General features: G+C 55.0%; 1 protein-coding gene across 4 annotated transcripts in view; it reads left to right on the forward strand.

Annotated features, from left to right (window-relative positions):
• The window catches only part of EDAR (ectodysplasin A receptor), a 93,532-nt gene that overhangs the window by 57,465 nt on the left and 20,638 nt on the right, over positions 1-15,429 (forward strand). For all 4 annotated transcript variants that reach the window (XM_017859936.1, XM_017859940.1, XM_017859938.1 and 1 more), the window contains 4 exons: positions 525-593; positions 1,314-1,436; positions 2,170-2,351; positions 8,085-8,170. In XM_017859936.1, coding sequence (XP_017715425.1) covers positions 525-593; positions 1,314-1,436; positions 2,170-2,351; positions 8,085-8,170 — 460 coding nt within the window. The remainder of the gene's footprint in view (positions 1-524; positions 594-1,313; positions 1,437-2,169; positions 2,352-8,084; positions 8,171-15,429) is intronic.

Consider the following 15,429-nt stretch of genomic DNA (forward strand, 5'->3'; position numbering starts at 1 on the left):
TAAAGTTAGGTTGTTGGACTTGTCCACTTGGATGGACAACCTGTTCTTAACAGAGAGAGGGAAGAACCTTACGGTGGGGCCGGGAGAGCATTCAGAGGCGGCACAGACCAGAATCTGATGCCTGGCAGTCTCTCCCGGGGGTCCTCCTGTGTCCGGGGCGCAAAGGCCAGGACTGGCCTAGAGGACTCCAGACTTAAAGCTCATGTAAGGCTGGGTTTCTCCAAACCCTCTGAACACGAGAAACACAATCACTAACCTCAGGTTTAACCATGGGCCCTCCCTGTGCTCCCAGCCTCCTCTCAGGCTCCCTCCTGGGCATGGCCACGAGGCTGGGAAGGCCCCAGAATCAGCTCGAATGGCATGGGTACAGCTTCAGCTTCACGTCTGCCTTTTCTTTTAGGATGTGTAGTTTCCCCTGTGTTTGCTGGAAGGCACTTTATATCCAGTGGGGTTAAATTACAGGTAGCCGGACCCCCGGTTCGGGGGCTACCTCCAGTGCCCAGCTAATGATGCGTGTCTTTCAGGTAAGCCCTTGGGAGAGGATGGCCCATGTGGGGGACTACACGCAGACGCCCTGGCTCCCCGTCCTGGTGGTAAGTGGTCTGAGCCCCTCACTCTCACGGCGCCCTCATCCTGGTGATGGTTGGACTGTTTCTTAGCCTCTTCAGCTGTAAAATGGGAATGCTGGTCATAGTCCCTCCTTCACAGGGTTCGTCTGAGGGTGAAATGAAACCAGGCCTGCAAAGCACGGAACTCGGCCCCAGGCTGAAGTTAGATTGATTTCATTGGTAGCTCCCTTCATAGAGTCTCATGGATATAAACGTTCTTGAGTGCTTATTTGTGGTGTGATACACACAGCCCAGTGTCTGTGTGAGGAGCTCATGCTTACAGCCCGCACAGCTGAGAAAGACTTGGAAGACTCAGACCCCCACCCCCATCCTCCTGGACATGCCGGCCTTCTGAGGAGCCACTGTATTAGAGGCTCAGTGGGGAACAGGGGCGCCTCCTCCATGACCTTGGCAAGTGCGTTGATGAGGAGAATTCAGAGCAGGACTTGATGGTGGGACGAGGCTTGGCCAGCAGGGGTGGGGCAGGGTGGTTCTGGTGGGGGCTGGCCGTGCCCAGGTGATCAACCAGGAGCCACTGGAGACTTAGCAGCAGTGAGCACTCACAAGCTGGCACCTTCCCAGACTGAGCCCCAGCAGAGCCCCCACCACAGGACACCCCCTTCCTATGTCAACCTTGGGCTCTTGGGGGAGTCACACATGTTTCTAAGGAGATATGGAGGCCACAACACCCCTCTTTGTTGGCAGGTGTCTCTGATGTGCTCGGCCCGAGCGGAATACTCAAACTGCGGCGAGAACGAGTACTACAACCAGACTACGGGGCTGTGCCAGGAGTGCCCCCCTTGCGGGCCAGGGGAGGAGCCCTACCTGGTAAGGACCCAGCCCTCCTGGGGCCTCGTGCGCTCTCAGGGGAGGCCTCCCGCTTGCGGCATTGTTGCCCTGAGCCTGCATTGCTGCGTGAGAGGTCGCCAGGGTGTATCAAACCAGCCGGTCACACTCCCTGGACATTAAGATTGGTGGCGAGAGCTGCCGTGAGCCCAGGAACGGCACTCTCCAGCTGAGCATTGGTAAACAGATTTTTCAGGAGTTCTCCGATGTTTTTAAAGGACCACTTTCCCTCTCTACCCTGATTAAATTAGCATCAGATCATCTGATTGGAAGCAGGATTGAAATGTTCTCCAGTACTAGTACATTTTTTCCTGAGTGCCGCATCTCCCTCCTCCTCTGGGCAAGCGAAGCCTGGGTGTTCTGTTAAGCACCAAGGGAAACCTCCAGGGTTTCAGTGTCTGGTTCTTGTAGCAAGCTGAGGAAAGTCAGATGTCAAGTGCTACCTGCACTGCCTGGGCATTCCAGCAGCTAGCTGAATTCATCTCAGGGAGGCTCAGAAGAGGGGCGGCGTCTAGAGAGTGGCAAGGAAAGGGACAGACCCGGAGCGTGAGCTGGTTCCTGGGGGCTTTGCAGTTAGGACAAGCCAGGAAACCAAGGCCCAGCAAGAGTAGCTTCTGGAGACAGCCGGCACGTCACTGCCCAAGGACCGTGGGCCGAGTCGGTGCAGTTTGGCTGCTGCACCCACCTGTGTCTCCTCTCTTCTTCCCCTGGCCAGTCCTGTGGCTACGGCACCAAAGACGAGGACTATGGCTGCGTCCCCTGCCCGGCGGAGAAATTTTCCAAAGGAGGCTACCAGATATGCAGGCGCCACAAAGACTGTGAGGGCTTCTTCCGGGCCACCGTGCTGACGCCGGGGGACATGGAGAACGACGCTGAGTGTGGCCCTTGTCTCCCTGGGTAAGCACAGGCCCTCCTGGCAAACCCTGGGATGCTTTCTGCAGAAAACCCCAAGGGGCGATGGGCAAGGACCTTGGGGACAGGGGGTCATGGACACTCCAGGCCTCGGTGCAGCCACACGCCTGGCCTTGGTCCTGTCCCGCAAGGGGCAGCATCCAGGACGGAGCGTCCTGGCCCCTCCGGTGGGCAGGCAGCCCATCAGGCTCTGCCTCTGTGTCTCCTAAGTGGCCATTAACCATCATAATATCTTCTGACCACCAAAAGGAAGCAAATTGCTTGAATACTTGCAGTGCAGTAACACATGTGAAACACTCTGGGAAAAAGAAAACTAAAATTTCATACAAAAGCAGTATTTTTAGTATTCTGGGAACACTGTGGGGACGCTATCAATAAAAATATTTGAGTCATATGATACTATAATCCCACCAAAATGATTCTGCATCAGAAGTTTTCAAAAAAAAAGACTGAAAATGCAATTAGCCTGAAAGAGAGAAAGAAAATCTTCCTTTATCCAGGCAGGACATCTCAGCAAGTTCTGCCAGGGACCAGGAAAATATACTCAATCCCCAGAAAATCCTGAGCCACGGCTATTGCTGCTTCCTCCCCCTAGTGGCCACAACGCAGAATGCTTTGCAAGGGCTACAAATAGAGACTAAAAATAAAAGCAGTGATGGTGTCCTTGGTACAGCTGGTACAGGTGGGAGAGGTGGCGGCAGTGATGAGGCCGGTGAGGACGGGGGAGATGACCACAACTCAGTGCATAAGGCACACTCAGAGTGTCTTAGGAGTTGCAGAAGGACTTCTCACCTCATGGCTGGGGAGGTAGTGTCAGCAGGGGCCTTGGGAGATTTGTGAAGGTGATACCTGGATGAGTTAGGCTAAGAAATAGGACAGAGGCCTGCAAGTGGAGATGCTGACGCCAGAGCTCAGAGGGCTGAGCAGCTGGGCAGCGCCTGGGACTCTGATTGGGTCCCTGTGGCCAGAGCAAGAGTTGCACACCTGGGGGTGTGGACAAGCTGGGGAGGAGGGCAGGGACCAGATGAAACCAGGCTCTGGAAACCACCGCTGAGGACTTGAGCCTTCAGCTTGAAGCCGATGCAGGTCAACACACAGACTGCTGAGCCAGGTAGGACACAGCAGGACGTCCTCCTGGCAGCAGCGAGGGACATGGCTGAGCAGGGAAAGCCTGGAGCCCCAGGACCAGGGGTGCTGTGGGCAGGGAGAGGGCTGCAGCAGAGGCGTCGCGGGTAGAGGAGAGGAAGAATCTGAGAGTCCCCTGAAAGAGAGCACTGACCGGGGTGCAGACGGCACACAGAAGGGGAAAGAGATTCAGAAGAGGACACTCAGGTGTCTCTGTGACTGGCCATGTGGAAACAGTGCCACTTGATCAGCTGCAGAAGACAGGAGCAAGAGGGTGCTTGGTGGGGAGGTGGAGGGAGGATAGAGGCTGTGTGTGGAATTTGAGGGGACTGTGGGGCATCCAGACCTAGATAGCTAACCCAGAGACGGCCTGAAGCTCCAGGCGGAAATCCAGAGCTGGGAAGTCAGCTACTCACTCAGGGTGCTGGGAGCAGCTATGGTAGAAGAGTTCCCCAGGAGGCAAATTCCCACTGCAGGGAGAGGGTGGGTGCACCACAGAACCTCACTGATCTGTGCTGCTGGCTCTGGCCTGGCTACGGTTCAGATCCGAGAAGGTGTCCATCAGTACTCGAAGGCCAGGGCTGACTCTGTGGCCTGAAGACAATGTGCTTGGTTCTGATACATTTACCAGAAAGTGTATAATGTCTAAAGAAGTTGGACATTGGAAGGGTGGTGAGCTCCCTGCCTCTAGAAGGATTCAGGTGAATGTGGACGGCCATCTGCAGAATTAGTGAGCAGGATGTTCTCTGGGCTTTTAACATTCTTTCCAGTGCTGGAATCTTGATGCCTCCTGCCCTGCTCTGTGGTACAGTGACCTGCTCAGTCCACACCACCCTCAGCACCCAGGACATAGCAAGGCCCAGCACACTTGCTGGGCAGGCAAAGGACCCAGTGCAGAGACACCCTCAGCACGCGCCTCAGAGTGCCTTCGCTCTGCTCCACAGGGGTGTAGACAGTGGGAACAGTTTCCAGGTTGGCTCCACGATGTGCTGCGTCTGCTCAAATCATCACTGCCAGTCCCAACGCCACCAAAATTGAAAGCCCCCGCCTTGCCTCCGAATCCCAGCTCCTCTCAGGGGCTCATGCCGCCCCCTCTACTGCAGACAAGGCTTCCCCACAGTAGGACCCTGGAGGCCCCACTTCCTCTTGTGAAGCTGTCATGCTGTGTCACAGAGGAGGATCACAGGAGTCTTGGCAGACCGGTGTGACTAGCTCCATGAAAGGCTGCGTTCATTCCTGAATCCGAGTGGCTGTCAGGCTACGGATGCGAATTGCCTCGTCCCAGTGTGTCCTGGGCCCCAGCCCCTGCCTGTGGTTTGGCAGGTACTCCTCCTGATGCTCCGCCCTCCCGGCTGTGTGGCCAGGACACTCGCTGAACAATGAGCAGCACCCGAGGCTTTCCTGTTGGGAGAGGTTGTGTGGAAGGACCTGGGAACCAAAACAGGAGGAAAGCGGGAGAGAGGTTACGTTTCTCCACCTCTCCAGGGCGCCTTCTCACCCCGGAGGATTCGCCAGCCCGCGGTTCTGGATGGCAGGGGCAGGGGGCAGGACACAGCGGCTCTGCACTGGTTCTGCACACCAACATGGTTGGAGGAGAATGAACATCTGGGAACCTGCGGCGTCCCTTACAGGCATGAGAGTTCTGAAGAAAGGAACTCTCTGGGAAAATCTGTATCTATTGACTGAGAGAAAGTCCATCCCTAAACAACAGCTCCTAGGGGACCCATTTAAACTGACTCTTGTCCTGGGCTGTACACCTTAATCAACCCATGTAGAACAGGGGTCGGGGGACCTAGGGAGAAAGCCAGATATGGATCAAAATGTAGGAAATTAGACCTTTCCAGAAAGACAAAGGGACCGGACACTCTGTAGCTGGGCCAGAGATCCCTAAATGAACACCTGATTTTGGGTTGGTGACAAGCTCAGGCAGAAAAAGACAGGCACATGTTCTTGGTTGCTGTGCAGCCCAGGATGACAGACCCAGGTGTAAGCCACACTGTGCGGAGTTTAGGCTAGTCCCACGGAGAGAACCTAACATTTAGAAATGTTGTGTGCAGCAGCACGTGCTAGAAAACAGTGGCTTCTTTTCAGGAGGCACTAAACACTCACGGGGTGAGGAAGCACAGTTTCATAACAGCCTCTTGGAGCCAATGTGTTTTTAAAAGTTTATCACCGGCCAGGCACGGTGGCTCAGGCCTGTAATTCCAATGCTTTGGGAGGCCAAGGCAGGTGGATCACTTGAGGTCAGGAGTTCGAGACCAGCCTGGCCAACTGGTGAAACCCCGTCTCTACTAAAAATACAAAAATTAGCCAGGCGTCATGGTGCATGCCTGTAATCCCAGCTACTTGGGAGGCTGAGGCAGGAGAATTGTTTGCACCTGGGAGGCGGAAGTTGCAGTGAGCCAAGATTGCTCCTTTGCATTCCAGCCTGGGCAACAGAGGGAGACTCTGTCTCAGGAAAAAAAAAAAAAAAAAAGTTTATTACCTTTCAATATTCCTTAACTGAGTGACTTGATAGGTTGCATAGCTGGACCCATGCACATGACCCCCACGGATGAGGGTGGCCAGCCTGTGACAGAAGGTGCCTGGGTGCCCAGGACAAGCCAAAGACGCAGTTGTGGGACAGAGCCACCACCCTCCCCATGCTCAGAATGTAGTGGCCCCAGTGGGCACCCATCCTACAGCCGGGTGTTCCTCACCCACCATGTGGCCGTGGAGCTTCCCCCATAACAGAGACCAAGCCCGGCGCCTGGGGTATGAACCAGGATGGGCAGAAAGGCCTTTGGGGGCCTCTGCCCACCTCAGCATCGAAGTTCCACAGAGAAGAACTTGGTGTCATTCATTCATTCAGCCAATGTCTACAGAGAACCATCCTTCTTCAGTGCCTAGCACAAGGTCCAAAGAAATACAGGTGTGAACAAGGCTTGCCCTGGAGGGCCTCCTAGTCCAGGAGCAGGGCCAGTCCCCCTAGGTGGGAGAGAGAATGCCTGGAGGCAGAGTGAGAAAAAGTGGAGGAGGCAAGGGACGAGGAGGTGGGGCACAGAGGAGGTGAGATGGGGAGTAGGGGGCCGCCTAGGAGCCCGAGATGTTTCTCAGAAGTGTCAGCTTGGGCTGGGGACATTAGAAAGCTGCAGGTGGACCCGGTCTAGCCCACATGCCCGTGAGCTCACAAGGCCAGGTGGCAGACACGTGCCTTGGCCTGCCTCATAGAAAGAGGTGGCTTCTGGAGGGCAGAAGGTAGATTTGCGAGAGGCTTAGCTGTAAAACTGGCTGCCGTGGCTTCTCTGGGAGGTGTTTTGAGATTGGTTAATTAATGTTTACAAGATACACAGGGATCTGAGGATAAAGGGCTTTGAGGGAGAGCAGGCAATTATGGTCCTAACATTACTGGTAACAGTCCAGGCTCAGGAAGGCAGGAGCCCACAGACCCCCGCGCCAGGTTGCTGCTTAGCACTACCATCAGCAGGGGCCTCTATGGGGCCTGGCTAATAAATAAGAGATTAGAAAACAGCCATGGAAATATTCCTTCTCATCCCAGCTCTTGAATCGCAATAGGGAAAGCGTTGGCGCCACTCATGTTATTTAATCAGCTTCTCACCGTGTGACAAATGGCTCCACACTCTCCGCTGAGCATTTGTTTATGGAAAATGGGCCCAGGCTAGGGTAGGAGCCATAGCCTGCAGAGGGAGGGCGCCCGAGCTGGGAGCCCCAAGGAGAGGGTGGTGCCAGCAGAGGCTGTGCCTGGGAGTGGGGCAGCTGCAGGGAGCACAGGCACAGGGCAGACCCCAAGAGCAGGACCTGAGCCGTCATATAGCCACGGGGCTGGCGCTGTGACATCGGGGAGCTGAAAGACAAAATGGACGTCACTGGGAGCTGAAGGACTTCAAACGGAGCTACTGTGAATGGTTTGTTCCTTGCGCTGTATGTGCAACCCCAGCGTAAAGGCTTGCTCTTCCAAGGCTGTCTTCTGTAAAGTGCTTCCTGAGGAGGAGGCACTTGCAACCTGGTTGTGTTGCCGGCTGTCATGAGGGCCACCTGCATTGACCTCTCTGGACAGTACAACCGTCTGTCTCCTGCAGCTGCACTCTGGTGGCATTCAGCAGCAATGCAGATGGCCTGGGAGTTCCACGTGTCCCAGAGGCACACTGACGCCCGTAATCCCAGCAGGCTGCAGGCTCTGGGGAGGGCGCCCACACAGGGCGTGTCCCTCCTCCAGGAGGGTCTGGCCTTGGTTGGTGTGACCCCTGGGGGGCTAAGCAGGGCCTACGTGTGGGGGCACAGGGATATTTCTGGCGGATGATGGTGATGGCACACACACTAAACACAGCCACCAGAGAGAGGAACCAGAAAGGGGCTGAGATTAAAAGAAAGGCCCACACTGGTGGCTCAATACTGTTAAAAGAATGCTCCATTTTAATACAGGCTGAAACCCCAAGGAAACTGAGTGGTCAGAGCAGGCAGCTGACTGGACGTGGCCTCATGCCCAACTTGGATCGTGGGCCTGCAGACTGGCCGCCGTGCTCTCTGCGCCAGTCCCTGCCTGTGTGCTGTCCAGCTCACCTGTCTCTGTTTTGTCTTGTCTCTCCCCCATAGCTACTACATGCTGGAGAACAGACCCAGGAACATCTACGGCATGGTCTGCTACTCCTGCCTCCTGGCGCCCCCCAACACCAAGGAATGTGAGTGTCTTTGTCCTTCCACCAGCATGGTATTTGTTCAGCATGGGTCTCTTTCACTAGAGAGGGTGTAGGAAGGAGCCGATCCTAGCACCTGGACAAGGTGAATCACAGTAACAGCATTAGTGAAAGTGTCCCTGTGGCCTGTCTAGACAGGTCTGTGAAGGCAGGGAGGTTTGCCACAGCTGAGCCTTGAGTCAGAGGCTGAGGTTCTAGTGCAGGTTGGCCACCAGCTACCTGACATGTCACTTAACCTCCATGAGCCTCGGTTTTCTCATCTGTAATGTGGGGGTACTAACATCTGACCTACCAATCTCACATGGTTATTGTAAAAACCAAGGGGATCACAGAGGCGAAGTACTACTATTTTGCAAAGTACTACGAAGTGCTAGGTGATAGTGAGGCCAAGGAAAATATAAATGTGATCACAATTAATGAAACAGATTCCACAAAGCACATGTTAACAGTCTCAGGAGTTTATAATCCTGCCTTGGGGTGTTTCTTTCCTGTTCTCCTTTCAGTCTGGCTTTCATGGGCATCTGTTTATGAGGAAGGGCCAGGTACCTGCCTCAGAGGAATGTGCTGGGTGGACTCTTGGATGTGTGGTCTGGGAGAGACGAAGGCAGGTAGGACAGGCAGCTGGGAGGAAGCTGGGTGTCTGGTCCCGGGCTGCAGGAGCACTTGCCACCCTCCGGCTCCTTCAAGGGTGGAGGAGCAGCTGACCCTGGGACTCTGCCTCTCTTTGCTCTCCGTAAGGCCCCACTACCCCCATGTCTCATAATAATGTTCTCCAGGAGAAGAAAGAGGGCCTGCATCTTACCACGCTGGAAGGAAGGGGAGGAGCAGGAATGGGGTGCAGCATCTCCTCCCTCCTTCTGGTCAAGCCAGGAGGAGGGTTCTGTGCTGTGGGCTGTGCTGCAGGGAGAGCCATTCTGTCCCTTCCAAATCACTGAAGTGCATGAGCCCTGCACCAATGGGTTTGCTTATCTTCAAAGCCCTTTTCCTGGCCAGCCGTATGCTAATTAATTCACAAATGAGAGGAGGCCGCAGCTCAGCTGCCAGCCTGACCCATGGTGGAGCCAGCTGCCATGGCCCACATGTCCTCTGTGAGGATCTAGGCTGACTCAAGGCCACGTCATTCTGGGATGAAGAACCGGTCTGGAAAGATGTCAGACACGCCCTACCTATTCGGAAAAGCATCTTTGCCTGTGGAACCCGGGAGAGCAGCAGCCCTCCTCAGGGGCCCTTCTGTTGGAGAGCGCTGACACAGCACAGCCTTCAGTGTCCAATGTGGCAGCCAGAATAGACTCGAGTCACGGCAGGGGCGCCTCTCTAAGTCCAGCAATGAGGTCTGTCACATGTGGAAAGCAAGCAAAGTCCCCTGAGTCCTGAAGATTTTAAAGACGAGCGCACCCCACTCCCACCTCCAGCCCTTGCCTGCTTAACAGAAAGCCGGCTCCCAGGAAGGCCTTGGGGTAGGGCCTTAGAATCCAGCCCTGAGGGAGATCAGCAGAGAAATGGACAGTCCTGCTGTGTTCTCGTGAGAGGCCCCTTGGGCAAGGCCCCAGGCCTCAGCTTGCCCATCTGGGAAATGGGGAGATGCGGCCAGCTAGGCCTTGGGGTGGATGGAGCCCTGCCTGGGTCGGGGCCTCAGTGTGAATGTCAAACAGAATGATGCCCTCCACCTCTGGGCCTGCACTGGTCTCAATCCAGAGATCTTTTTACCCCGGGCACCTGCCCAGCAGTCAGCAAAAACATCAGAGCTAGAAACCCCCGTGGAGTCACTGGGACCCACACACAGGACCGTCGTCAGCAGCCTCACCCTGGACAGCCAGAGATTCAGGAAACATTTCATCAGGAGTCCGAAATTGCCAACTGGCTGCCCAGGTCCAGTAGGCCCTGTCTTCCTCAAACCCGCGGTTGTGGTCAAGAGCACCTCTTCCTCCCCTCCGTTTTCTTGATTTAACTGGGCCCTCGCCAAACGAAATTCACATCCTTGGTACTCTGCAGCAATAAATGGTGGATTATGCAAACCACAGTCAGACTTGCCAAGGGCCCCTGGCTGAGGATGACACACACCTGGGAGAGCTGCAGCAGACAATGGGTCGCAGCTGCAGGGGAGGCACCAGCCAGGAGTGAGCCCAGGTCAGTGCCAGGGTCTCCCCAGCCTAGGAGTGCCCACAGCGCTCCCCCACACCTCCTGGGCTTGAACCCCACGCGGAGGCACCTGTGCAGTGCAGTCACCTCCTATCCTAAAAGAGATGGCGGCTTCTCTGCATCTCTGTGAAGCAGAGGATTTCAGGGGGGTGATTCTCAGGGGAGCACCAGGGGGGTTTCTTATGACTCCAGTTGCTGGGCCCACCCCCGATTCATCAGGTCTGGATGAACCAGAGAATGTACATTTTTAGCAAGTTTGGGAACCACTAGCGTAGGTTATGAACCTGCTCTGGAACTTCACTGCCTGAGTTAAACGAATTATCTCACCTCCCGGAGCCTCCACGTCCTCTCCTGCCCGGGGCAGCTCCCAGTGGTGCCCACTGCCCAGGCTGCTGTGTGGCTCAGGTGCAGTTTTGCCCGCCATATCCACCCAGAAGCACACCGTGAGTGCCCCAGGGTGTTAATTAATGTGATGCAGCCCTCAAATAATCCTGAGGAGAAATGAAAAAGCAACGTATACTTTCCCTTACAATGGAATAAAATCATTCCAGTTTCTGGGGTTGCCAAGTAACAAGAGGGAAACCAAAGAGGACAGACATCAGATTGCAGATCAGTCCTGGCTGTGGGTTGGTTGTCACCTTGGATTAGAACATACTCACCCCCAGCTCTGAGCCTGTACTCAGTGACTGCAATACTATGGAGCCCTGGAGCCCGGCGAAAAGAGATGAAGAGATGAAAAGGCCTTCGGTTATTTTTCAGTTAAATTAAAGAGCAAGACATACTTGGGGCGACCAGAGCTTTCTGGTTTTCTGTTTTCCCTGCACCATCCTGCATAAATGGATCTGTGTTGTAATGACAGTGCGGGCAGGGAGGTCAACACGTTGCCCTGGCATAATAGAGAGGAAGATAGGGTCCAGCATCAGGCTTGGGTTTCATTACAAGTGATCACCCCTGGGAAAGTTTCCTCATCTGCAAACTGGGGACATGACTGTTGGGAGGAGAGGTGTGATGGCATGGGCGATGCATGTGGAGTGCCCACTCCAGGGCCAGGCGCCGGGCACTGACCAGAGATGAAGTATCCCAGCCCAGCAGGCAGCATGGCTCCAGGGGTGCGGACGGCACACAGAAGGGGAAAGAGATTCAGAAGAGGACACTCAGGTGTCTCCATGACTGGCCATGTGGACATGGTGCCACTTGCTCAGCTGCGGAGGGCAAGGGCAAGAGGGTGCTTAGTGGGGAGGTGGAGGGAAGATGGAGGCTGTGTGTGTGGAATTTGAGGCGACTGTGGGACATCCAGACCGAGATAGCTAACCCAGAGATGGCCTGAAGCTCCAGGCGGAGATCCAGGGCTGGGAAGTCAGCTAGGCACTCAGGGTGCTGGGAACCACTGGGCAGAAGGCCTCCCCATGAGGCAGCTTCCTAGTGCGGAGAGAGGGCGGGTGCACCATGGAGCCTCGTCGACCTACACTGCCGGTTCTGGCCTGGCTACGGTTCAGACCCGAGAGGGCGCCCCAGGGCCTGGGACACTGGGCAACAGAAATCCCTCCCTAGAAAGAATGGTCAGGGTCGGGTGCAGTGGCTCACCCCTGAAATCCCAGCACCTTGGGAGGCCTAGGTGGGTGGATCACCTGAGGTCGGGACTTCAAGATCAGCCTGACCAACATGGAGAAACCCCGTCTCTACTAAAAATACAAAATTAACTGGGCATCATGGCGCATGCCTGTCATCCCAGCTACTCAGGAGGTTGAGGAGGAGAATCGCTTGAACCTGGGAGGTGGAAGTTGCGGTGAACTGAGATTGCGCCATTGCACTCCAGCCTGGGCAACAAGAGCGAAACTCTGTCTCTAAATAAATAAACAAATAAATAAATAGCGGTCAGCGGGTTAAGAATGCAATAGCCTCGCAGCTGTTTCCTTATCATCGGGGATGAAGGCCCCTGAGGCAAAGCCAGAGCACGCTGGCCTTTTGGAGAAATCTCTGCTACTCTGCGTACTCCATGGTTTCCATCTCTCGTGCCTGGGTGCCCTTCTGTGATGCGAAACAGCAAGCACTGCCCCTCAGGTGTGACGCGGGCTTCCCAGCCTCCCAGACACCAGCGTTCCGCTGCTCCTGGCACAGAGCCTCTCTCAGACCTGACTGCGCACACATCTCCAGGGACCCGCTGAGCAATGGATTCTGACACAGCGGGTCCCAGTGGGCCCGAGACTCAGCATTTCTAGCAGGTTCCCAGGGAATCCCACTTTGAGCATCTAGGGAGTCTCTGCTGAGTCTGCCCACAGTTCAGAATCTGCCACTAGGGGGTACACAGCCAGTGCCACAGTCTGGGACCCCTTGTTGACAGCCGTAAGAATCAATAAACAGATCATTCCTAAAAATGCAATCTTTTACCCTCTGCAGAGAATCCCAGCCAGCCTCTAATGCATACTGGTGAGATGCTAAATTGTGTGGATTAACAGACCTCAAAGGCCCCCATATGAGCTATGGTGGCTGTGAATGGAGGCGTAGCTCCCTCCGGCCATGTGCTTCTGGCTCACTGAGCCTTCCTGGGGAAGGGGAACACAGTGCCTGGCAGGACCCTTCCCGGAGTCACCGCTGCCTCGAACTCCACGGCGAGCTAGGCAGAACCAGTCCCCGCTCATTTTCACTTTGTTTATTTATTTATTTATTTTTTTGAGACAGATTCTTGCTCTGTCACCCGGGCTGGAGTGCAGTGGTGTGATACCGGCTCACTGCAACCTCCGCCTCCTGGGTTCAAGCAATTCTCCTGCCTCAGCCTCCTGAGTAGCTGGGACTACAGGTGTGTGCCACCACCCCCGGCTAATTTTTTTTTGCATTTGTAGTAGAGACGGGGTTTCACCACGTTGGCCAGAATGGTCTTGATCTCCCGACCTCGTGATCCGCCTGCCTCAGCCTCCCAAAGTGGTGGGATTACAGGCATGAGCCACCTGGCCTGGCCTCATTTTCACTTTAATACAGTCCTTGTATGGACATTTTTGCCTGTTTTCTGGGACTGCAGTTCATACCAGCTTTTATTAAACAACCCAGCTTTGCTTATTCAAAACTCGGGTGCACATGGAAGTGTACGAGGGGAGATGGACCCGCAGTTGGCCACCCAACAGAAACCCACCTGGAGCACCTTCCACTTAACAGGCATCCCAAGAGGCAGATGAACCGAAACACACAGCACACAGTGGAACGGGGGGAACCTCCAGACACTGTATATTTGGTTAGTGAGGAGTTAATCCTCAGTAGACAGGCATAGACCCTGGCCCAGGAGAACCTGCATGCAGGTGCAGGGGGTGCCAGTGCCTGTCCTGGGGGCTGCACCAGGGCTGCATCTCCAGCCCAGGCCCCTGGGCCTGCTCGCGCCCCACCCTGCCCAGCCCCACCCACCACCCTGCAAGGCTCGAGGGTTTGTCTGTGGACCCGCAGCTGGTGACAGCAGAAGGAGTGGAAGAGGATTAGCCCAGGCCGCTCTCTTTTCCTTTTAATATGCTGGGTTTTGCCCAAACCTCTTTTAGACATCACGTGCATTCAACAGGATGCTGGTATGCTAATAATATCAAAATGCATACTTGCATGATTCTAGGATGGATTTTTTCAAGCGTTTAGGGGTAATGCGAAGTAGGTGCTTGTTTCCCATGGCGATTTTTCTGACTCTCCTGAAAAACAGCAGAACAACCCAGGGCTTATTACCCAGCCCCTGCTTCAAGCTCTGCAGGTGCCTTCATTAGCTGTCCTCAAACCACACCCAGTGCTACCCAAGGTTGGCACTTTGGGACCGGATCTGCCCACCTGTTCTTGTAGGTTGTATGTGTAGTGACAGTGGCAGCAAGCAGAGGTGACAGATGTGTGCGGGGGGCTGACCTCACCCTCATGAGGTCAGCCCTGCAGCCAGGGATGGCAAGGCCCACCACCTCCCGTTTGACATCCCCTCTGGTCTTAGCACACCTTCTGTCTTGCCCAGGGGCAGAGGCACTGAATTGTGGACAAAACAGACCAAGTAAGCTAGATGTTGGTTCTTTCCACTGACACATAATAATTGCGCATATGTGTGGGGTGCCGAGTGAAATTTCCATACATGTATACAAAGTGTCATGATCTGGTCAGGGTAATTATGATATGCATGACCTCAAACATGTATCACTTCTTTGTGTAAGGAACATTCCAAATCCTCTCTTGTAGCTGTGAGAAATATACAGTGCATTATTGTCAGCTGTAGTCTGGGTGCTAGAGCTCAGAACAACTGCTCCTGCCCGGCTGGACTTTTGTATGTGTTAACCAGCCTCTCCTCCCCACCTCTATGCTGCTCCACTTCTGTGAGGTCCACTCCTTTGGCTTCCACACAAGCCATGCGTTGCTTTTATAAAACAGCTGTGCTCGGGGCTGATCCTTTTCCTTTTTTGCCACAAGCACACTCCCTCCAGGTCTGTCGGCCACGGGGCTGCCACTCCGGAAATTCTAGCGCACCCTTGCCTTTATTTGTGATTTGAGGGTCTTCGCCCCTCTCCCTTCTGCTGAAAGGGCAGCTCCATTCCTTGTTGCCGAGCTCTGAGCACAGGGAAGAGGCCCAATGTCAGGAAGTGAGCTGCTGCCCTTTGGTGGCCTGGGTGGCCTGTGGGCAAGTCTGAAATCCCCATGTCCTCCTGCTCCTTGGGCAACGATCTAGCAACTGGGATTCTCCTGACCGGTCTCGTGGGAAGTGTCTCCCTGCAGATGCTCTAGTGGCCCTGGGAACTTTGGAACCTGAGGAGGCTTGTGGGGTCTGGCTGACTGGATGCTGGCTTTCAGCTCCAGTCCTGACATGAGAGGCTGAGCTCTGGAGAAATGTCAGGGTCCACCATCCCACTCACCTTGCCCCCACCTCCTCGGCTGCGCACACGTGCTCAGAGCAAGCATTTCTCTCACCAACTCAGGGATCCCTGCACACCAGGGAGCACCCAGCCTACACCTGCAGCCCGGCACAGTCAGGGACTGTTTGGTTGGTGCCAGCTGGGGGTGTTTGGGGAGGGAAACGTCTGGTGATCAGGATGGAGGCACAGCCGGCCGGCCGAGGGCAGGTGGGTGCCTGTGGGTGCAGGCAGATGTCATGTCTGCAGGCATTG

Source organism: Rhinopithecus bieti, unplaced genomic scaffold (genome assembly GCF_001698545.2).
Source record: "Rhinopithecus bieti isolate Rb0 unplaced genomic scaffold, ASM169854v2 scaffold_53274, whole genome shotgun sequence".
Taxonomy (NCBI): Eukaryota; Metazoa; Chordata; class Mammalia; order Primates; family Cercopithecidae; genus Rhinopithecus; species Rhinopithecus bieti.